The sequence below is a fragment of the Oxyura jamaicensis genome, chromosome 4, assembly GCF_011077185.1.
Source record: "Oxyura jamaicensis isolate SHBP4307 breed ruddy duck chromosome 4, BPBGC_Ojam_1.0, whole genome shotgun sequence".
Lineage (NCBI taxonomy): Eukaryota > Metazoa > Chordata > Aves > Anseriformes > Anatidae > Oxyura > Oxyura jamaicensis.
In genome coordinates this window covers 39,207,185-39,231,071 of record NC_048896.1, presented here as the reverse complement: position 1 = coordinate 39,231,071, position 23,887 = coordinate 39,207,185, and the positions used below count along the sequence as shown (strand labels likewise).

Here is a 23,887-nt window from a genome sequence, read left to right as displayed (position 1 = left end):
TATTATAACTGAGGTAAAGAGGGAAAATAGTGTAGCTCAGTGATCATAAGCCCATTTGAATATAACTCACTCGGAAACATGAAGAACAATGATATGAATGCTTGGAGACTTGCTGTCTGAGAAGGACACAGCTCTGTTAATAGATATTTCTTAAAATTCACTTGCTGAAAGTAATCAGGTTACTGTTACTTTTGAGCTGTATTTAGTAGAATATGTTGGCGTATGCCTGGGGTTCTTACTTGAGAAAACTATTCAGAATACTGTATCCGTGGTAGTGAATTTACTTTACAATTGATTAGAAGCTCTTAGAACAAGGGTAGGTGAAAATAGCTTTTGTGGAAATTTTAAATGAACTAAACATGAACGTTTATTTGTATTATGTGAAGATAAATACTGCCACTTCTTGTTTTTGCCTGAAAGGTAGGAAAAATTGCCTTTGCTACAGTTTCAGTCGAATTATATAAGAGTATTATGAGGAAACAGCTTACTGATTTTGACTGTAAACCCAGATGGTCTCTAAGCTTGTCCAGATGAACTCAATTGTGCTTAGCGGTGTGGGTCAGATTGGAGTGCCAGTGGAAATGTCGGGGCTTGCACATCTGCACAGCTGACCAGGCCTTCTATAACTGGAGAAAGTTCTTATAAAACAGCTGTTGTTAAAATAAGCTAAATTGATAACTACTTTTTTGCTTTGAGTGCTTGTCGAATTTACCTTGAGTTGGTGGAAGAGTTTCTCTCTGAACTTCTTGTAGGATAGTTGCGCTTCCATGTGTAAACAAACACACTGGAAGGGCATCGTGTTTTTATTTTCTAAATTAATCTGACAGTTCCCCTGGATGAAAGTGGCACAGAAGGTGTGTTTGTATAGATCCGTCTCGGTTTTGCTCTTACTGATGGCATGGTTTTTATTTGCTTTTCCCTACAGCTAGAGCTTATAGAGCCAGATGACTGGCCAGACTGGGGAGCTGATCCACTTAAATACTCATCTGGGGTTTTTTGCTTGTTTGTTGGCTGGACCAGTTTATAGGTGGTACCCTCTGGTTGTTTGGACTTGTGAACGCTTGTGTTGGGACAAAGAAGGGATATGGATGGGTGTGCAAGCACAGTGGGGCCCAGATGGACCACATTCTGAAGTAGCAGGTGGTAATTATACAGGTATTGTGATTCTGGTACTGGGTGCAGAAGATGAATTACTCCTGAAGTTTGCTAGCATGACTGAAGTTGATCCCTTGCCAAGTAGAGAGGTGGTTGTGGTGGAGTGAGCGTACCTTGTAGATCCCGTTTTCTAAATGGTGTAGCAGTAATAAGGTGTGTTTGCATACAAATACTGCTTTGTGCAATTCCACCTACTGTACGGTGTGATTTTGGTGAAATACTATGTATGTAAATGCCTTATGTGTACTAGTACAGCCTCTTAAATGTCAGGGTGTTTTTTTTTTTTTTTTTTTTTTTTTCCCCATCCTGGAACTGATTATAAAAATGTTTCTTAGATACTTCTTAATTATTTATTTATTTATTTTTTTTTTTGTGAAGTCTTGGTGTGAAAATTCCTACTAGATAGGATGTAGAAAAATGCTTAGAAATGAACAGTCAGTTTTCTGTGTTTTTCAGTTAGAGATAAAATGACAATCATGGGCTAATAATGTAGTTAAACCTTCCTGGAAAAAGTATTTACAAGATGGTTTCTGCCTCTGTAAAGAACATTGTGTTACAAAGCTGTTATGAGGAGCAAGTTTGTAGCTATGAGCAGTGGAGCTGTGTGAGCAGCAGTTAGGATACACAGTTCTTGTTGCAGCCTGATGGTACATACAGCTCTGTCTTCTGCCCCCTGTTGAACAGGGTCATCTAATTTTTGTGCTACAAAGGAATACTTTGTTTCTGACCTTTCCGCTTCAATAATTTTTTAATTACTTTTTGTGTCAAAACTAGTAGTGAATGTGAGAATTCCTAAGGTATAGGCACAGAATGAGACTTAATGAGAACAGCAAAGCTCTAGGAAAACCATTTATTTAACTATTATGTAAGTGGCATGGCATTACTTGCTTAAATAACTTAACCTGTAGTAAAGAATCTAACAAACTTCCTGGTGATGCTCATTTTCCATGTATTGTATTGACACGTATTGCCTTCGGTGCTCTGTCAGCTTCTTAATATTGAAACAAATGCAGAACTTCGACATACAGGTGACTTTGGAGGTCGAATAGACACTACTCTGGACCTGAAAGTGCAGGCTCGATGAATCCCAGAGTGGTCTTTGCAAGCTCTCTGCAGTGTACTTTTAAAGTGAGGAATATTGAGATCCTCATTGTTTACTTCCTAAGAGCAGTGATTTAAAAGGAAAAGCAAAAGAGGTGTAAAAAAAAATACACAGCTGAGCAAAATGCACATAAAACCAACACTCCCCTTGCACAGCTTCTTGATTAATTTTTGATGCTGGTATCTGTGTTCTTCTCACTGTTACATTTTTAGTTACAGGGGTTTTAATTTCCTAAAACAACTTAGTGTTTTCATTTTGTTACAAATACGTAGTTGTCATCTCAGATTAGAGATCTCAATGTAAAATATTCTATATGAATGGATTTTAATGTAGCCTATTCCTCTCAACTATTTGTTTTAGATTCTTTTTAGTTGGTGCTTATCATGGCAACAGGAGGTGGTCCATTTGAAGAAGGCATGAATGATCAGGACTTGCCCAGCTGGAGCAATGAGAGCCTTGATGACCGGCTGAACAACACGGTATATTTCATCTTAGCTCTCGGTTGTCGTTTTATGCTGTATGTTGAAATTAATAAGTAGATTCTGTTATGCAGGCAACAATGTAAAAACCTAAGTCTTTCCAGTACAGCTTTTCAGGTAAGTATCCACAAAACTGTGCAATCTGTGTAAGTGAGGTAGACAGGAGTGAGCAGTGTGTATAATTCAGAGGTTGTAAAAAAAATGTAGATGTGTCTATGGGAAGCATTTGTGTTAAATAAAATAGTTAGGCAGAAAAGCATGTTAGCTGTCATTAGAAGTGAAAACTTGTGTATTTCACAAGTTCTAAACTGCTTAAGAGTCTTTGCCAAAGAAGAGATACAATTTTAGCTTTATTGTAAGCTAATTAAATGCATAGCGAGATGATACAGGTTAAAAATTTCCAGACAAGCTATTCCGAATTTAAGCAATGGCGAAAATGATATTTTGTAATGTGACATTTGCTCTAGGAATCTCAGTAGCAGTGCATGTTTTGGTATCACTCTAGTTTTTACTTTTAAAAGGAAGTAAAATGCCTTTCACTGAATTAAACATTTGCTATTCACACAGACAGAAACTAAATATGACTACTACTTCCTTTCATTTCCTTTGCCTTAAGGACTGGGGAAGTCAACAGAAAAAAGCAAACAGATCATCAGAAAAAAACAAGAAGAAGCTTGGTGGGGATACTGAAACGAGGCTTACTAATGATATATCTCCAGAATCTTCACCTGGAATGGGACGACGGAAGACCAGGACTCCTCATAGTTTTCCTCATGCACGATACATGACCCAGATGTCTGTTCCAGAGCAGGCTGAACTAGAAAGACTTAAACAAAGAATAAACTTCAGTGATCTGGATCAGGTTTGTGTGAATACTAGCTTCCACTGTAAACGTGACTACAAAATTTGTTCAGTTATGTCTTGATAATTTAACAAATGAATAAAGAAAGCTTTCATAAGCAACTTAGATTAAAAAAAAACTCATGTTCTGTGGGAGCCAAATCACAGCTCCAGTTCTGAACTTGAGGAAACTGGAAAGTTGAGGACCATGGCTTTTCTATGCCTGAGGGTATGCCAACGGCCTTTACTTTGTTTGTCTCAATTACTAACAAATGTCTGTGTCCTTAAATCAGTATTTATTACTCATCATAATTGTTTGCCACTTGAAAAAGTCTGTTATCTTATTTGAAAGTATGTTCTTAAAGTGACATAGCTTGTGATTCTGACCACTGCTATCTTTGTGGATTAAGCAGAAGAGCAGCATTGAGAACTGCTGCTCTGTAGTACGGCAGAAGGTACATGAATTCTTGAGCCATAACTGCTTCTTTGGGAATATTGGCGTATTTAGCCTTCCCTTTTCCAAAGCAATGGGAAGTGAGGGATTATCTCACTGGCAACAAAGCGATAAATTTGTGCTAACGGTTTCAGAATAGAGGCTTGTTAATCTTTGCTAAAGCTTGCTGTTAACTTGTTTGGGTTGTGAAGATTATCTTTCAAATGTGATTCATTGTTCTGACTTAGACTATAAAAACCAGGCAGAACTGCTTCCAGAAATGTATGTTGGAACAAGTTGGTGTTCAGAAGTTTTAAAGGAAAAGCTAAAGTATGAGATCATATTCTGCAAGCTTATGCTATTCTTGTTTGTTTTTATTATTCTATCAAATACCTGGAGAAGCAGGATGCCATTCGCTATAGCAAAGGTGGAGGCCACAGCGAGGTTGAGGAACTAAGCTTTGTGTGGGACTGCAGACCCCTTCTGCTTCTCAGCTGTTCTGGGAGGGTGGGCTGCTTTCTGAAAACTGACAGAGACCACTGGCATTGTCTTGATTAGTGAAACTAATGAGAACTGAGAATATATTGGAGAAAAAATAAAGCAATTGTTCTTTGTTTTGTTTGTTTATAGAGAAGCATTGGAAGTGATTCTCAAGGCAGGGCAACGGCTGCTAACAACAAACGTCAACTTAATGAAAACAAAAAACCGTTCAACTTCTTGTCACTGCAGATAAACACTAACAAAAGCAAAGGTCCTGCGTCAGATTCCCAAAAAAAGGAAAGCGGGATACCATTGCAATGTAAAGAGTTGTTTGAAGCTGCTCTAAGCAAGGATTTCTTGCAGAATTGTCAACTCTCTGTTCAAGAAGATGGAAGAGGAGAACCAGCTATGGATAGCAGCCAGGTACTTGCTTAGCCTGTAAGGTCTACAGAATAAACGCTCTTCAAAAGGTTTCAATGACCCTATCACTTTCCAGTGCATCTTTCTAAGTTTCCAGTATAACTGTTGTAGTTAAACTTGTATTGGATGTACTTATTGTTAAATACTGTTCTGCAAGGCAACCTGAGGAAAAGATGAAGCTAAGTTTAACGTATTGTCCATTAGAACGTATTGTACATTTATTACAGTTTTAAAAAATAATAATTAATTTTCATCATAGAAGTTGGTTCTCTGTTATACAGTTCCAGGAAACAGTTCCATAGTTCAGTATTTTCATATGTTGGTAGTATCAGCTCACTTCTGTTAAGGCTATGTCGACAAGAAGCCCTGTGCTTCAGCACTTGATGCATGCATATATTCTCGTTATAAAGGCTTTTGACTTATAAGCACATTTCTGTAAGTGGTTAAATGATTGAAAGTATGGTATGTCACCCAACTGCTGCTACTTTACTGTTGCTGTCACTATGTTTTGTGCATTACAGACCTTACAGCTGTAGCTGAATGCATTCAGTAATTTCAGTGTCTTTACAGATTGTGAGCAGACTAGTTCAAATTCGCGACTATATTGCTAAGGCCAGCTCCATGCGGGATGATCTTGTAGAGAAAAATGAAAGATCGGCCAATGTTGAGCGTTTATCACACCTTATAGATCACCTTAAAGAGCAGGAGAAATCCTATCTGAAATTTTTGCAAAAGATGCTTGTAAGTTTGAGAATGTAATATATTTGTTTCTGCACTGTTAAGACTTGATTTTTATAAGGAGTTGACTGTTGCTCTTTTGATGGTGTTACTGGGGGTGTTGGTTATTGAGATGTAGTACCTTCCATAATTCATTTTTACCACCCCATGTGTATAGCTCTTGATTTATGCCACTGAAATATTTCAGGCTAGAGAAAATGAGGAGGAGGATGTTCGGACTATAGATTCAGCTGTGAGATCTGGTTCTGTAGGTGAGAGCACATCGCTAAACATTGATGTGCAGTCTGAGGCTTCAGATACCATGGTAAGCTGCTTTTTAGTAATTTAGTAATTAAAGTGCTAGAAGTGAAGGCTCATGTGGGTTTTGTTTTGTTTTTCCTCCTAATTGTTGTGACAGCGACATGATCTGCAGTTCAATTCAAAAATATTAAATCCCCTAACCTTCTGTTTGGGAGGTATTTGTGCACAGGGGGGACTTTCTTCAATATGAATTTTAAAATTAATACTTCTGTCACAACAATATCTCAATATTTTTTCTTTAATCTTTGTTCAAAGTAGATTGAAAGATTAAACATGTATTTGGGCAGAGGTATGCATGGAATTGATGTAGGAAGGAATAGTTTTCTATGTGACTTTTCATCTGTAAGTGTTTCTGTTGGTGGGAAAACTTACTGGTGTTGGGTGGGGATGAGAGGGTTATAAATGAGTGGTGAGTGGGCCATTGGTCAAACAACTTCGTAGTCATACGGTAGAAATACTTGCCGAACACAGAAGTTTCTCTTTTTTTTTTTTTTGAGAGATGGGCACCTGTTAGAAAATGTTTTCTGAATTAATCATTAATCCTGAAATGCAGAAACCATCTTCTTTCCTATCTATAAAACCTCTATATCATAAGCAGTTCTTGTAGTGGGCAAGTTAAAGTGCTGTCATATGTTCTATGTCTTGCAATACTTCCAATGCACTGAGGAAAAATAATAGCTGGTGCTTTTGTACCCAGTTGGTACTCAGTGCTCTACAAATGGTAAGAATTGAAGTGCTTAGAAGTAAAACAACAGTTAAGATCTTAAAGGACCTTTGTAATTTTGTTCTGAAATATTTTTTTGATGCTGTAAAGAAATACAACTACGGACACAGAATATGTGTTTTTAACTTCATAAAATTGAATATAAAAAAAGTGGAAAAAGACCAGATTTCAAGAGGTATTAATATAAACAAGCATTTTTCTTCATCTTTACAAAAGGAGTTCTAGTTTTCCATTTGGCTCTTCATTTTGCAGCTGATTTCTCTTTATATGCAGTTTAAATATATGCAGAATGAATGCTTCTTCTCTAGTAAAGTTGATTGCTATACGGAGCTTCATTATTCTGCAAATTAATAACTAAAAATATCTTTGCTTTTTATTTGATTTTATTTGGTAGTAGTTTTCAGTATATGACAAGATATAAGTGGGTTGGTTTGCAGCTTAAAAATGTATGCTAAGCTGGAGTACAAAATCTAACATACTAATTATTTAATAAAGGAGGTATATTTTACTTTGAGCTTTTGGCCCTGCATTGAAGACAAACTGGGGGATTCAGCTTTACAAAAACAGGTTACAGACACTGATGTTAGAGCAAGCCCTAAAGAGAAAAGTGACAGAGCTGCTCTGAATGACAGGGAGATCTGGCCTTGTAGAATTAATAGCCAAAAACATGGATTGTCACCTCAAAATATTATTTTAACCTCAAAAACATGATTTATATGTGCTGATTTTATTTTTGTCCTTGTTAACCTGCTTCAGATGTATTTGTTACTTATTGTTGAATGTTTGCATTTGCCCAGTTTATCTGTATCTAGCTGTCTTTTCACTGGATTAGTTTTCTTTACCTAGTTTTCTTAGGCGACATTTGATAGCATTCTCAAGTGTCAATATTGGTAGAGAAAATAACACCTGTAACATCTAACTACATCAGCTGTACAGAAGGTGTTCTGATGGAGTGATAGATGACCCTTCCAAATTTTCTGTCCTCTTTCAGGGAAAGCATATTGTAAATTGGACTTTCAGACACTTGTCACAGTAATTTTAGGAATTTGGGGGGAAAAAATGAATTGGGGGTTAAATGTCAGTTATTCCATGCTTTTTAGAAAAATCTCTGGTTGGAAGTTGAAGGCCAGAAGGTCTTGGAGTCTAGAATGTGATATGTTTCTAGCTTTTCTACGGCTTTGTCTTTTCTTCTGATTAAAAAAAATAAAATAGGCATTTTTCATAAATCAAACATCTAAATGTTTTATCAAGCTTTTCATTCCAATCGTAGACCTAAACTTGGAAAGTTTGTTTTTTGATGAACACAGGCATATCTGGTACTTCACAGATTAAAGCTTAGGTTATTAATTAGGTGTGTGAGGCTCAAGAGACCCAGAGTTCTTGCCTTTCCTCCCTCCATTCCTTCCCACGTTGATTTCATTGTGCCTCTACTCTGCTTTATACACTCAAGATAAAAACTTAGCAGGAAAGTTCAGTGCCAGTTGCAGCGCATGTTTTAGTGATGCTTCTCTGAGAAGCTGAGAATTCGAGATGTGTTCTCCCTTATCTGCTGGGAAGTTGTGTTCCGTGGTACCCAGACCCTGTAAATGAAATACCTATTTTGACTTCCAGCACTGAGAGTTTGTTTTGTGTTTAGAGAATTTTGTATTTCAGGAACTCAGCACTATGTGGAGAGATGATGATGCTTTTAAGATAGGAATTCATAAATATTTGAAAAGAATGATACTAAGGAAAAAAGAGGCAAAATTTTCTATGTTTTTATCTGCATAGTTTGATAATCAAACTTAAACAGGAGTAGGACCTTTACCTGTGGGATGTCTCCCTGAAATACTTAATTTGCTGATAATTCCTGAAAAAAGAGGCAAATTTTCAATTATTAATTAGGATAGTAAAGGAAAGTAACTTTTTTCTTAATGGATTTTAACTGTACAACATGCTTACATTCCTTCAGTTTATTTCTATATGGTTGAAAATAGAGAGGGATTTGTGCATGTCTTGTCTTGAAGTTGGTTGGCCAAAGTCTGGGGTAGTTTAGTATCTGTTGCAAAAATGTAGTGTGCAATGGAATCACAGATTGGCTTGGGTTGGTCGGGACCTTAAAGGTTATCTAACTCTAACCCCCCTGCCATATTCAGGGAAGTAGGTTAGAGAAGAATAACTACACAACATTTTCTGCTGAAAATGTAGGGATTTTAGGTTAGTAAATAAATCAATCTAGATCTTGTATTATACGTAACTCCATGATACCACACCTTACGTTGCTTAGCTTTAGCAATCTTATAAATCTATGTACTCTGCTGTGAATTTATGATTCAAAGGATGGAGGAGTGCTTGAGTTAGTCTTTGGGATGTGCTAGGTGGTTGACTGGATTTCTAAAGAAAATTTAACCCCAGGAGTGGTAAGCATATCTTGGTGCTACAGTTTTCTACCTGTTATGTCTAAAATTCCTAGAGTGAAAAGGTTTCACCTTTCATATAGCCCATTTCACTTGCACCAGGCTGTTTGATCCTATTTTAAGTCCTGCTTTCAAAAGCAGTACTACTTTCCAAATAAATGATTGTGGTAATGGCAGTGCTCTTCTGTATCTTTCAGGCCAGAGATCCTCAACAGGAAGCTAAGGAGGAGTTGGAAAACTTGAAGAAGCAGCATGATTTATTAAAAAGGATGCTACAACAGCAGGAACAACTGAAGGCTCTTCAAGGAAGACAGGCAGCTCTTCTTGCTTTGCAGCATAAAGCAGAGCAAGCGATTGCTGTCATGGATGATTCTGGTATGTGGAATGACATTATCTGTCATAGCTATGTTAGCGTGCCGATTAAATCATTAAAGCTGGAACTGTGGAATGCATTTTTTATTATCTTTAAAATCTTACTGCAAGGCTTCTATTTATGAAAAAATGACTATTGAATGTTTGAATATTGACTGTTGAATATTACAATTAATATTGTAAAATGATGCATCAATTAAAAACTGTGCGGTTTATTTCTGTGGTTTCCTTGTAAAATCCTCAATGTGCGTTGTTTTGCCCTAAGAACTGGTCTACCAGGTCAGATTAGAAGTCAGCCTCTTCTATCACTCGATTTACTGGGCATTTGAGGAAAATTGGAGCAGGGCATGTAGAGGGTGTTCTCCCTTGCTGCATCCTGGCCATAGGCAGTTGGCAGTCCGAGGTTTTTATTTGTTCTTTTTTCTTATTTCTGTTTTTTTTTGTTGTTGTTGTTTAATGGGTGTTTGCTTGACAACTAAATAACCATTGATAGACAAAGGGTTTATTCAATTAAAGGAGGAAGTTGCTGAAGCAGTTACATACGCAAATACGGAACTAGAACTCTAAAATTCATTGCCCTGTGTATTTTGAGGTGGCTCTCATATAGCATACCACCATTATGTTACAACCTTCAGTTGAAAAGCATTCTTCTAATCCGTCTTCATACACTCACAGCTTTTTAAAAGCTGTCTTTAGGGCAGAGACTTCTCTGTTACGTACTTAAAGGTTGCTAGCAAAGTTGTTTGTTTCCTCAAATGTTCAATTCTAAAAGGTCATACTTGGTTTAAGCGCCATTGACATGTGACTTACCTTATGTTGTTCTTTGTTGTGGGTTAGTCCTTTTAGCTTATAATATGAAGATTTTTATTTATTTTTTTTTTTTTGCATATGACACCCTTCCTCTGCCTCTCCACAAATCCTGTTCAGTTTTCCTTGGAAATTAGGTAGATCAGAGTTGTGTGCAATCCTAGGAAATGATGTTTTTGCACTGAGTAACTTCATGTTCAGACCGCGTTACTGTTCCCTGCCTCTTCCCCATAAAAGCTTACATTATGCTTCATTAGAGGGCTACGTGGAATAGCAGTTCTTATTACAGTTGGTTTTTGTATTCAATATAGCTTAATTTGTAGGAAATACAAGCACTGATATCTGTATTTTATGACAAGTCCAAGTTTCCATGTTCTGATGAGCTCCTCTTTCTCTTTTCTTTTCCTGTTCTTGATTAGATACACTATGGGAAAGAAGGTAGAACTAGCTAAGAAAATTAGATTTTAGTGTAGGAAGAGAAGCAGAGAAGTGAGTAGAGAGCTTGTAGAAAGCTACCACAGGAGCAAAAGTTGCAAGCCTCTTTAAAGGGATTTTCTTGCTTCTTTCTAAAATGGCTCCCAGTAACTATTTTTCTCCTAAGTGCTGTACTGCAGTAGATCTGTGGTGGAATCTTCTCTCTCCACTTTCCTCAAAATAAACAAAGCTCTGCTCACAAAGTGGGTAGAAAAGGGGATTGCTTATGATAAATTAGGACTTCATTCTTTTTTGTTCTCTGGTGGTGTTTTTGTTTGTGTAGTATTTCCAGTGATGTCACTCTTAATAAGTTTCTTACTGCTGTTTGTGTTGACTTAAAGTTGTAAAATATACCAGAATTGTAGGGCAGAAAATAGAAAGATTCAAATTCATTGTAGGCCAAAATAACTTGCTAAATGTTTTTGGATTTGAGAATGGTGGAACTTTATTGTGACCAGAGCAGATAATAAAGTTGTGACCTATGGGGGAAAAATATTTATGCGTGATTGTCTTACGAAGTATTGATTTATATCTGGACAGAAAAGAGGAGTAGTTTGAGCCTCTGAACTGTCAGTTCCTTATCTTAGTACTGTTCAAGTCTGAGCTTTCAAGGAGGAAAACATTTATGTTTTTCTGTAAAGGTTTTTCAAGGATGAAACCTTGAGACTCTGTTTTGCAACTGTAAAAGTTACAGTTTAAATCAAGGTGAAAGCTTGGTGTCCAGTTTAATATTTAAAGGAAGTAAATTAAATGCAATATTCTTAATTTAGCTCTACTGGATAAAAAGTAATTTAGTAGTAGTAATTGTTTTTTTTTACAAACAAAATGTTTCCATCAACACTAGGCAATTTGGTTATATTCATTTTCCTGAGCTTTTTTTTTTGCAAGACAGAGATCAAATTTATAGTCTTTTCTGTATATCTTTTCATGAAGGAGCTGTGAGTTGACTTGTAAGGGAAATAATCTTTCAAAGTTAAAGTTCGCAGGAAGGCCACAGCATTAAAAGTAATTGCTGCTGTTTTAAAATGTATAATATTGTAACGCTTGTTAAACCAAGCGTTTTCATCAAATGGCCTTTATTTCATTGCTGTAAACAAGCATTAATGCTTTTCCTCCTTTATCTGCATACCCAGTTGTAACAGAGACTACAGGTAGTGTTTCAGGAGTAAGCCTCACATCAGAACTGAATGAAGAATTAAATGACTTAATTCAACGCTTTCATAACCAGCTGCATGATTCTCAGGTCAGTCCTTGCATTGCACTTTAAGTTCTACCATTGTCTGTTTTTCTTATTATTTTGAACATTAAATGTTTGTCTTATGTATTTGTATTTATCTACTGGTGGAGTAAATAGAGTTCTTACAAATCTGAAAACTCAGCGTCTTTGGGTTCCTAAGGGTTATCTAAGACTGATCTATCCTTTCTGTCTCTCAGTTCTCCATGAAAGTCCAAAGAAATAATTTCAATATTGCTGTATAATGATATATAAATTTAATACATATTTGGGATATCATGAGACTGTCTTCAGTATCATTTTCACTTCATTATAATGTTCTTTGTTCTGCTGTTGAGCCTAGCAAGCCTATAAGAGGGCTTTTTGTTTCTAACAATTTATTTTGCTTTTTTGCATGGTACTTTGAATAAAACGAAGTTACTCTTTTTAGACGCAGTCTGTGCCAGACAATAGAAGGCAAGCAGAGAGTCTTTCACTTACCAGAGAGATCTCACAAAGCCGAAACTCTTCGGTGTCAGAACACTTGTCGGATGAGAAGGCGCAACTTTTTAACAAGATGCGGATGTTGCAGGGTAAAAAGCAAAAAATGGATAAACTGTTAGGAGAACTTCACACGCTTCGTGACCAACATCTAAATAACTCCTCCTGTAAGTAAACATACGCAGAATTATCTTTTCAAAAATAGCGTATTAAATATGTTTGTAAGGTGGTCTTTCAATTTGTGACTGGATAATTAATTGTCAATATAGTAGGTGATCAAGCTGTGATGGAGCAATGTTATGTAACTGGTTTTTAATGCAGTAAAAGTTTCAGGCTTGATGGAGAGAGCGCTTGACAAGCACAAATGAGTGTTTTTGCTAGTAGCATTTATTGTAGCATTATTACAGTTGACTAGTGAGGTTGTGATGATTGAATTTATTTTTTTTTCAAGGCTTGTCAGTGATACTTCTGACTCCTGGAGCATACCACATGAACTTGAACTTTCCATACTGTATCACAGTACAGAATTTATGTACTCTGTACTTCTGATGTTAAGAGCTCTATGGCAAGATGTTTGATTTTTTTTTTTTTCTGCTGTTAAAGGAACTTCTCATCCACTAATCAATAGGGACTGGGATTACAGGTCATACCAGAGAAGCTCAGCTGTCTGAATGGACTAGACTTTTCTGTTTTGTTTCTTAGATGACTTTCCTATCCTTAAAGCCTTCATGTGGGCCTACTACCTGTGAAAACTTTCTACTTCTACCTTCACATTTACCCTGGTGAAGCTTTGTTCTATAGCTGGAAATTGCTCAGGGATGACTGTAGTCTGATGAACATTAAGAAATGAGACCCTTGAAGCAAGAAATGAGACCCTCCTGTAGTAGGGCAGACTGGTTTGATGGTTATATTACTGTAACTGCATGTGTTTAAATGAATGTATTTGGATATGATTTTAAGTAGCTGGACAAAACAAACATCAGATCTCAAGGCCATGTTCTAAAGCATATGGATACAAGAGTTTAACAGAGTAAAAAAAAAAAAAAAAGCTAGAATTTCTCTTTTTATCATGTTGAAATACTAAGTTTCAACAAAAGCAATTCATTCAAGCACATCCATTTAAGGGCAATTAGCCCTTAAAAGTAGTCTTAGGGCAGACTGACAGCATGAAAGCTTATGCTTTGAAGTTTGATATAGCTAAAAAGAGCTGGCTTAAGTGTTGTTTACAGAAGATGCCTGTTACTGTCTGATGGCATTGCCTTTCATGAAACTTAAGATGCAAGTTCTTGTTCTTTTAAGAGAGGTGTTAATTGCTGCTTTGCATGTTGATAATATTTTTGTAGTTACATTTGAAAGTAATTCAGGTAGGCGGGTTCCTTTTTGTAGATTGTTCTTATGATATGTGTGTCTTTTCTGTAGTTTTTCCTGCTTCAGGTTCTCCTCAGAGGAGTATTGACCAAAGAAGTACAACTTCAGCTGCTTCTGCTCCTGTAGGAGTGGTAACTGTTGTCAATGGTGAATCAAATAGTCTGGCATCTGCTCCCTATCTTCCCGATTCCCTGGCTTCTCAGAATGAGAGTGAAGAGGACGACAATTTAAATCCAACAGAAAAGCTTCAGTAAAAATTCTTTAATATTTTTTTCCATAATCTACTTCAGTTTTTTTTATGAGTATAAAGTTCTAGGTTGTTTATAGTAAGTTCTGTGGTAAGAGACTTCCATATTGTAATGCACCTAATTAAGTATCATGGACCATTTAGATGGTGAAGGACAGTAAAATGAGTACTCAGCTTTAAGCAGATGTTGCTTACGGCTAGGAAAATGACAGTAAATTTTAATAACTATAAATATGTCTGTCTATTTTTCATAGGTTTAGTTAATATAACAAAACATTTTTTTTCTCCTCAGGAAGCTAAATGAGGTTCGTAAGAGGCTGAATGAATTGCGTGAGTTAGTTCACTACTATGAACAAACATCTGATATGATGACAGACGCTGTGAATGAAAACACTAAGGAAGAGGAAGAAACAGAAGAGTCAGAAAGTGATTCTGAACATGGGGATCCACAGCCTGTTACAAATATTAGGTTATCATAATTTTTGTTGTTCTAAATCTTTGTAGGTAACTTGTTACAGTTATCCTGAAGCAATACAAGATTTTAATCAACCAGGAGCAATTAATTCTGTGGTTATGTTAATTTACTTACATTAACTTTTCCAAAATTTTAATTTGAAGTAGTTTTCTTATACAGATTATTACTAATCTTGTGCTACAGTAAATGTAGGTTAATTTGCACACTTAGAAGTCATTATAAGGAATTAAAAAATCTGTAATCACTCTAGATTTAAGCGCTCAAATGTGTATGAAATTCCATTAGAAGATCAACAGGCCTGGATCTAGAAAAATAGAATAGAAACAACCTTCAGGGTATAGATGCATTTGAGTATGCATTGAGGATCTTCACTGTGCAGAAATAAATACTAATTTGGCTATGAATCATGTAAAGCTTTTGGTAAAGATGTACACCTTGAAATCCTCTTGTAAGCTGGTGTTGTAAATGCAGTAGGGAGATGATTTGTAGTTGCTTCTGATTGTTTTTAAAACAATCTGTTGGAGAAATTCTGAACATCAGGACTAAGTTTAGAAGGGAATTTTAGGAGGGGTTGACTTTCTTTTTTTTTTTTTGTTACAAAGGATTGGGAAACTAGGCACGTTTTTGTAAAAGCCAGTTAATAAAATGGCTGAAGTAAAATTCCATCAACACCAGCTCTTAAAAAGCTAACGTAAGTAATGCATTTTACCCTAGAAACCCTCAAGGAATCAGTAGCTGGAGTGAAATAAATAGCAACTCAAATGTACAGTGTGGAACTAATAACAGAGATGGAAGACATCTTAATACAGACTGTGAAATAAATAACCGATCTGCTGCTAATATAAGGACTCTAAAAATGTCTTCTGCTCTAGGTATGTTCTATTTTTTAATAATTTCAGTTTAGTTTTGATAGTCACATGACATTTTGTGGGAGAACCGTGTTTGAACAAAATGTTCTAGAGTCCACACAGTAGGCTGGTATTTTTCTGGAGTCCGGTAGTTTTAAAAATAAGTCAGCAGTTTTCTAATATGTCATTAGTAACGTTTTGTTTTCCTCTCCACACCTCCAGACTGCCATAACAGGGAGGATGACAAAGAGACTGACCTACCACAAGGTGAAGATGATGAAGTGGAAGAAGATAGAGCTAGTGAAGATTCCATACCCAGTCACAGAAGCAGCCTGGGTGATGCTGCAGATGCTGAGTTTGAGCAGAAGATTAATAGGCTCATAGCTGCAAAGCAGAAACTCAGGCAGTTACAAAACCTTGCTGCTATGGTGCAGGTATTTGTTTTTAAATATAAATCCATGCACGAAAATATAACTTTTATTCATTATTTCATGTAATACATGAGTTTCAATAAGGGAGAAACTCTTGCTTAGTTTACTGTTTATAACATGTGTTATTAGGCTGGGGAAAGGAGACACTGATTTGTCTGAGGTTGATGCTTCTGAATTTCAAATCTGTAATTTTCTTGAGGGGCACTAAACTAAGACAGGAATGGCCTTAATAGTTAACTTTATCACTGGATTATAAAAAAATAAACCACAACATCTTGTGTGTGTGTATATATATATATAAAGAGTATTGATCTACATTTTTATGCTTCTAATGAATATTTATTTTAGTTCTGGAATGCTAGGTTTTGCAATGTTGTGTTTCATTTGGGAAAATGAATTCTTTTTGATTAAAATCTTCAGATGTATTTCAAGTGTTGCAACATGTTTGAGTGGGATTGGGGGGATTTTTTTAAGACTCTCAAGGGCCAGCTGTGAATCGACTGTTTTAATTTAAATGTCTCACTAATTTTCATGATTTATATTAAAAAGAGCTTTTCTTGAATCTAATGTCTCTATGGAAACCTTACATTTAAGCACCATCTAATTTAATGTCTGCATAGATTTGTATGAGAGACGGGGAAAGTTTTATGTGAGAACTCTAAAAATCAATCTGAGTGAGAATGTTTTATAATATGAACAGTGTAAATAGTATATAGCTATTTCAAGATTATACTGCTGTCAGAAAATTCTCAGCATCTGGATTAGGCTTGTTCTTTATGATCCCTACAAAGATGTTAGCTGCATAGTGGTATAAATCAGAATTAAAGATAATACAGCAACGTTTAAAAAAATAATGCCAAGTCTTCAGTCTTTCATTGATATTTACGAAGTTTGCATCTTTGCAGTCAGTTTAGGTTTGTATGGCTGTGGCTTGCTGGAAAAAAAAAAGAAGCAGTGGCTATCGCACTATATTTTCAGATTCGCTTGAGAGCATAGAATGCAAAAACTAGCAAAAAAAAAAAAAAGTGGAATAGAGAACCATGCAGAAGGCTGCTTCTAAAATACAAAATATTTGATTTTCTGAGTAGTTTTGTTTTTACTTGAAGCTGTTAATAGTAATATTTTATATCAGCGCTGCAGTAATTAATTCATCTTGTTCAGTCTCTTTCTGTTCCTCTTTTTTCCTTCCACTTTGTTTCTTGACATGCTCATGTGTTTCTGTCCACTCAGTCATGGGCATAAATACAATTCAAGTGACTCAGACTCCCCGAATGAGACAAGTTATTTTGCATTTATATTGGAAGTTTCAACAGTTTGAGCTTTATTACATTTAATTATCTTTAACCAGATAATTTACCATTTAAATTATCTCAACCAGATGATTTAAGTTACCTTTAAGTCAAGATGACATGAAGATGATAAACCTCTCTGTTTATCATTTGAACTAAAGGTAAAACTGTATAGACTATTTAGTTTGGAATAAAATAATTTAGTTTGACAAACTGAACTTGTTATATTTTCTGTATTAATTTGACAACAGTCTGATTATCTTTCTGACACCCTTTCAGGATGACGACCCAGAACCTCAAGCACCAGCTGCAAATGCATCTAATATGGGTGACTTGTTTTTGGGTGAGATGGAAGAGACAAAGCAACAACCAAACAATGTTCGAGCTAGTACCAATAAGATGCAAAAAGATGTAGGACTGAATGAAAAAGCAAGGTATGTCTTTGCCTGACAGTGGAATCATGCTTTAAGTGGCGTCTTGTCAAGTAAAATTTGGGTAACTTAACTACACAGGGAGAAGTTCTATGAAGCTAAACTTCAGCAGCAGCAACAGGAACTTAAGCAGTTACAAGAAGAAAGAAGAAAGCTGATAGAAATTCAAGAAAAAATTCAAGTGCTGCAGAAAGCTTGTCCTGACCTTCAAGTAGGTGGAATTTCTTTGCTTCCTTAGGCTGTTGAGCAGTGAAATGTACTTTTCAAACTTTTTCCAAGTATAATAATTTGATCAATATAACAATTGGATTAAAAAACTTAGAGTTGGTACCAGTTGTATGACATACTATAAGCAGTTGGATTTCTGAAACTAGAGAAGATCTCTGGTTATCTAGTTCCATTGTAGGCTCTTGCTCAGTGATTCCTGTATCAAGCTCTAGTTTTGCTGTTGTTGTTCCTCAAAAGTTGCACAGCTTTAATTTCGGGTCTTCAAAAGCAGAGAACCTTTTATCTTATTTTTAGGCTGAAATTTATCTGTCTGCTGTACCTAGCTAGTTACTGCATTTTCAATCCTGTCATTAATCATTTGCAGGTTCTGGTATTGTGAAACAATTTTGTGTCTCATAAGCATAATCAAAATTTTATTGTACTCCAACGGAATTGCACAGTGCTGTACTGTTTTTCATATTCTTTAAAGATAATTTTCTATGAAGTGAGCAGTAAATGCTCAATACTGTGCATGTACAGCATTATATAATGCTATATTACATAAAGAGTTTTTGTTGCTTTCTCTGAAATAAGTATTGAAGGGGCTTTCAAATCAAGGTTCTCACTGAATACTAATTCTGCTATTTCAAGAAGCCTGAAGTGTCTTGGGTGTTAACAGTGGGTAAGTTTTTAGAAAGTCTATTTTGCTATTTTGCTTTCTCTTTCAGTTGTCGGCTGGCCTGGGTAACTGCCCAGCAAATAGGCAAACTTCACCAGCAACCTCAACTCCAGCCATGAATGAGTGTAATGTGGCTGGCAAGCCTTTACTTGACTTCGATGAATCTGTACCAGTTGGCAATGAGGTATTTCATACTTGGTATTTTTAGACTTAAAAAAGAGCGGATGTTTAAAAAGGAAAAAAGTTGTAGGTAGCTTGGACACATTTTCAAGTACTTTGTCTGGAGAGTGGAGTAGTAGCTAGTTTAATAAAGTGTGAAAAGAAGTAAATAATGACCTGAACTGACAAGAGATCTTTGCCCAAAGATAGCAGTTGTAGAATGTTAGTGTGGAAGTTCTATGGATTTTAAATTTATACTTTGAGCGTTGAATAGAGCATATGACAGGCAAGTCATCTGTGAAGAAAATGATAGCAGTATTTGAAATGTAGCATATGTTTTGCATACTTCCTGCTCTTCCCCCCAAATTAATCTTAATTAATGATCTGGATATTACTTTGTCTTTGGATCTGAAAATTATGGTAGTACTTGTAGATGTGAAGGAAGGTGTGAAGAGTATTGCTTCCAGTGAGACTAGACATCAGAAACAACTATCTGAAAAATACCTTTTTTTAAGAAACTTCCTCTGTCATCATCAGCATTCTTCATAAATTCCACTTTAGCAGCTTAGATGAGGCTGAATGGGAAATGCCTGTTCTGTTGTCATTAAAAAGCTGCACTTTGCTTCCTCAAGAGGATTTCAGAACTTGTCTTCCAGATGAGCATTATAGGATAATATATAAGTTTATTATGGGATAATAAATAAGTTTAACAACATCTCATGTTGTTAAAAAAAAAAGTGAATTCTTTTTTGTTTACTCTCGAATGCCTTCCTTTTTATTGGAAACAGTTATGGTCTGAGATGAGAAGACATGAGATTCTGAGAGAAGAGTTGCGACGGAGAAGAAAGCAACTTGAAGCTTTAATGGCTGAACATCAGAGGAAGAGAGAGCTGGCAGAAACAATATCTACTGTTGCTGCCTCTGTTAAAAGTGAGGGATCAGAAGCTCAGCATACTCCACAGCAAAGCAGGACAGAAAAGTAAGAACATGAATCACTCTGCAACAGTCAGTGGGTGCTTTTGTTTAGGGAGGTTTTTGTCTTGAGGCATTTCTGATTTTGGTTTGAGCATTGTCAAAGCATGATATAATAGAGCAGTAAATTATTTTATTGATTTCTAAAGTGACTGTTGCTTGGCAGCTTGCCAGGTTTGTGGGTTTTCCCAGCACGTTCAGTCTCCCTTGCTCACCAGAAGAGAAGAGAGAGGAATGTGTGCCAAATGCTCACATGAGTTTCCTCATCTTTACACCATTTGTAGTGGTAGTAATTTTCCAGTTATTTTACTTAACAGTATTGGAAGAATACCAGCTTCATTTGTGCTAGTGAGATAACGTTTAAATGATTTTTTTTCAGTTTGATTAATTGATAGACTTGTAATTGGCAAGAGATTATTTTAATATTTTGTCATAAATTGAGAAAATACTCTGCTTTCACAAACACCTCTCTTTTTCCCAATATTTAGTAGGACAATGGCTACCTGGGGAGGCTCTACCCAGTGTGCACTAGATGAAGAGGATGGAGATGAAGATGGTTATCTCTCTGATGGACTTGATCAGGCAGAGGAAGAGGAAGAAGATGCGTCAAGTTCGAATGGTAGTTTCTGCGTTTATCCCAATAACCACATACCAGAAAACGTGTATTTTCTTAAAGAAAACAAAGATAGGTGAGTGGCATTACTTGTTGGTCTGATGCTTGTCTGGGCGTACTTGGGGAGGGGTGGAAGAAGCATTGCATTAAATGCAAAGCACCCTAGCGCAACAAAGTGAATTTTCTTTGTACTTGCTGGTGAGTTGTTTGCAGTGGCACTCTTGTCTTAGCCTCTGTAGTTGCAACGTGTACAACTAACCTAGATTGTGTTCTGTTTTCACCTGTATTAAGTGTTGTCTGCCATTCAGTTCTCTGGTTGTGTTGCATTGTAGTTCCCTACATTGTCATGTTGTTTTAAGCATCGTAGTGGAAGATAACCTATATGAAAATTTTTGCTGTGATATTGTTCAGTCTCTTCAAAATAAAATATTCAGAGAATTAAAAAACAGTGCTTAAACTTTTGCTTTCATTTTTTGGCTTTTGTGGCACTGAAAACTATTTCTTAGCTATTTTTTTAATTAACATGAATGCTTTTAACTCTTGCTTACCTGATAGATTTCATTAATAATCTGCGAGAGCTGAAATGAAAATGCCACATTAAAAGTAACATGTACTTCCAATTGGTTTCCTCTTTTTGATAACAAAATAATTTTAATGAATACTAATGTATAAGGCCTTCTGTTTAGAAGCAATCAACATAATACAGTAAGATGTCAGAGGTGCAGCTTCTATTTTCATCTGAGGAGCTATGGTAAATCAGTGCTGGACAATACTAAAAACAAGATCCAGAGACATCCTTAGCAGTTTTTTTTTTTTTCCACAGTGGTGGCTGTTACTTTCTGTTTGTTCATTTGTTTTTTAGAATAGTGTTAGTTTGACAAAATCACATGGAAGGTTAGCTGGCATGGTGAAACGGCCTGTGCCAAGTAAGTTGTTGACATACAACTGCAACATAATTCAAATAACTGAAGTGTCATTAAAGGGAAAGATCTAAAATGTCAGCTTCTGTACTCATTCTTCCTTTCTGCCCTATCTCTCCCTTAGGTGGAAAAATGTCCGTCCTCTTTCAGCAGATGGGAATTACCGTCCATTGTCTAAAACCAGGCAGCAGCACAACGTCAGTATGAGACGTCAGGAGAACCTTCGGTGGATGTCAGAAATCTCGTATGTGGAAGAAAAAGAACAATGGCAAGAACAGATCAATCAGTTGAAGAAACAACTGGAATTTAGTGTCAGCATTTGTCAGACTTTGATGCAGGACCAGCAGGTAGGCATGAAGAGTTAATTCATTGTTCTTACTCTATTTTTTTATGAATTCTTTGCAGCTATAACTTCTGGTTTTGGTAACTGTCCCTGTCATGTATTTTCTTTCCACAGGCACTCTCCTGTCTTCTACAGACTTTGCTTACAGGCCCTTACAGTATGATGCCCAATAATGTTGCATCTTCACAAGTACATCTTATCATGCATCAGTTAAACCAGTGTTATACTCAACTGACTTGGCAGCAGAATAATGTTCAGAGGTTTGTCTATACTAGTATTTGACTGTGCAATTTGAAATACTTCAGTAACAGAGAATAATAGATTAGAGATAATGGTTAAATAAGAGACTATTGAGCATCTGAATCAATGCAACCTGTTGAAATGGTATACATTTTTTTTCAAGAGTGTTCTAATAGCTTTGAGATGGTTCTTTCTGAATGATCTTTACTGAAGAGATGCAAATGTTGGCATCTTTACAAAAAACCTATTGCTACAGCTTTATCGGGCTTTTTGGTATAAAATTGCTTCTTTGAATGCTGCTTTTATGGCTGCGATTTTTGCTAGACTACCCAGCAAGATCATGGACTCTAATGATTATAGAAGGATGGTGGGAAAACTTTTGTCTTTCCTTGGGGTTGTCAGTCAGAATTTATGCTAACTTATACTTGACTTGGACATGCTACTTTTACCTTCTGAAAAGTGATCATGTTTTTAAAAATGATAGTTATGTCACTTCATGGCATGAAATGTCAAGATCTTCATCCTAGCTTTGTATTTGATAAGTGACATGTATTTACTGTTTCTTTTGTGCAATATTTTAATGACAGTTGCTTCAAGTATTTTTGCATCTTCTATTGTTTCTATTTAATTTTCCTACTTATTTTTTGTTGAGTGATTTTCTTGTCATTCTTGCAAGGATGTTTAACTTCTGTGGACATGACCACTAGTACAGAGCGGTTGATTTTAAGTTGTGCCTGTCACTCAGGATTAAGTAAGTTATTTTTTGACTAGCCAAATGGAGAAGCACTGAAAGCCTAGTTTATGCATCTTAACTTCTGATGGTATATGGGGCAGGTGAAATAATAAGAATCTGAGATTACTCAGTATAATTCTGTTTTCTTTTAGACTGACCATCAAAGGCAGTCTCAGTGGTTCTTATATCTAATGCTAGCGTTACTCTCGGGTCTATGAATTGGAGTTCAAGAGCTCTTCATATTATTATAGTTGAGCTCTGTAAGCAAGGTTGCGTTTTTAGTATGGTGTCATCATTCCTTAATACAAGTATCCTCCTGATTTATTTCTATCAAAGCGGTCTCTTGGGCTGTTTAAGCTTTGAGATTTTTTTTTCCCCAAGTGCCTATTTTTTCTTGTTTTCAAGGTTGAAACAAATGTTAAATGATCTTATGCGCCAGCAAGAACAACAGCAGTGTCAAGAGAAGCCTTCAAGAAAGGAGAGAGGCAGTAGTGCACCACCACCTCCATCTCCTGTTTTCTGTCCGTTCAGCTTTCCTCCACAGCCTGTGAACCTGTTTAATATACCAGGATTTACCAATTTTTCTTCCTTTGCTCCAGGTGAGTATTACTGCAAGTGTGAAAAAGTGAATGTTAAAAATTTCTGTTCCCTCATTTAATTGAAACCTTAATGTGAACTTGCTGGAACTCTGTGGCTTTAAGTTTTTAAACGGTACTTGAATGAGCAGAAGTTTCATACGTATTTCAGTACTTGTTATGGTTTGAAATACTTATAAGTGTGTTACATACTGTTGTTTGCCTCAGTTGTATAGAGCGTTGACTTGGATACAGTGGTCCTAATCTCATTACCAAATCTTTTACCATTGAATTTGAAATTGGAAAAAAAAGTAGGTGTTTTACTGTGTTCTTTAAAAAAAAAAAAAAAAAAAAGCAATTCCTAAGTTGTCTTAGTAATGCATTTTAGCTTTTTCAGAAAATAAGCATAAATATAATTGGTAGCTTTCAGAATCTCAGGTCTATTTTCCATTTTAGAATATTTTAAATAATACAAAGTCTGCACAGAAGAGTAGCTACGTTCAATTTGCTACTGCTTTGGAGATTCTGAAGTTGAAATAAGTATTACCTCATCTTTGACCCTGTGAATACTTGTACTGTTGGAATTTTCATGTCACTTTGGTCATTGAAGAACTGATAGTCTTCATTCTCAGAACTCTGGTGTGGGTTGTTTTTTGGAACTTAAAATTTTTACTTGTAGGTGTGAGTATTCTTAAAATATCTTTATCTGTACACTGATGGGATTGTAGTGGCATGGATAGTATCTATTGATGTTTGGAACGTGCACTTAAGATAAATCCTCATTATTGCAGCATTTTCAGGGTGAGAAGTTTTTGCTTTTCCACCACATTTCTCATAGAATGGTTTGGGTTGGAAGGGACCTTAAAGCACACCAAGGTCCAACCCCCTGCCATGGGCAGGGACTCCTCCCACCAGACCAGGAT

At 36.1% G+C, this 23,887-nt stretch overlaps 1 protein-coding gene across 9 annotated transcripts in view; it reads left to right on the top strand.

Moving 5' to 3' along the window:
- The window catches only part of PCM1 (pericentriolar material 1), a 42,041-nt gene that overhangs the window by 1,223 nt on the left and 16,931 nt on the right, over window positions 1-23,887 (top strand). For 6 of the 9 annotated variants that reach the window (XM_035324512.1, XM_035324514.1, XM_035324516.1 and 3 more), the window contains exons 2-20: window positions 2,618-2,736; window positions 3,353-3,598; window positions 4,640-4,912; window positions 5,480-5,650; window positions 9,265-9,442; window positions 11,854-11,963; window positions 12,385-12,601; window positions 13,854-14,052; window positions 14,342-14,518; window positions 15,239-15,396; window positions 15,595-15,806; window positions 17,372-17,526; window positions 17,605-17,734; window positions 18,459-18,593; window positions 19,357-19,547; window positions 20,029-20,229; window positions 21,198-21,420; window positions 21,531-21,676; window positions 22,795-22,988. In XM_035324512.1, coding sequence (XP_035180403.1) covers window positions 2,641-2,736; window positions 3,353-3,598; window positions 4,640-4,912; window positions 5,480-5,650; window positions 9,265-9,442; window positions 11,854-11,963; window positions 12,385-12,601; window positions 13,854-14,052; window positions 14,342-14,518; window positions 15,239-15,396; window positions 15,595-15,806; window positions 17,372-17,526; window positions 17,605-17,734; window positions 18,459-18,593; window positions 19,357-19,547; window positions 20,029-20,229; window positions 21,198-21,420; window positions 21,531-21,676; window positions 22,795-22,988 — 3,412 coding nt within the window. In that variant the 5' untranslated portion in view covers window positions 2,618-2,640. Of the gene's footprint in view, window positions 1-2,617; window positions 2,737-3,352; window positions 3,599-4,639; window positions 4,913-5,479; window positions 5,651-5,834; window positions 5,952-9,264; window positions 9,443-11,853; window positions 11,964-12,384; window positions 12,602-13,853; window positions 14,053-14,341; window positions 14,519-15,238; window positions 15,397-15,594; window positions 15,807-17,371; window positions 17,527-17,604; window positions 17,735-18,458; window positions 18,594-19,356; window positions 19,548-20,028; window positions 20,230-21,197; window positions 21,421-21,530; window positions 21,677-22,794; window positions 22,989-23,887 lie in introns of all 9 variants that reach the window. The other 3 variants (XM_035324518.1, XM_035324517.1, XM_035324519.1) reach the window with 2 other exon arrangements.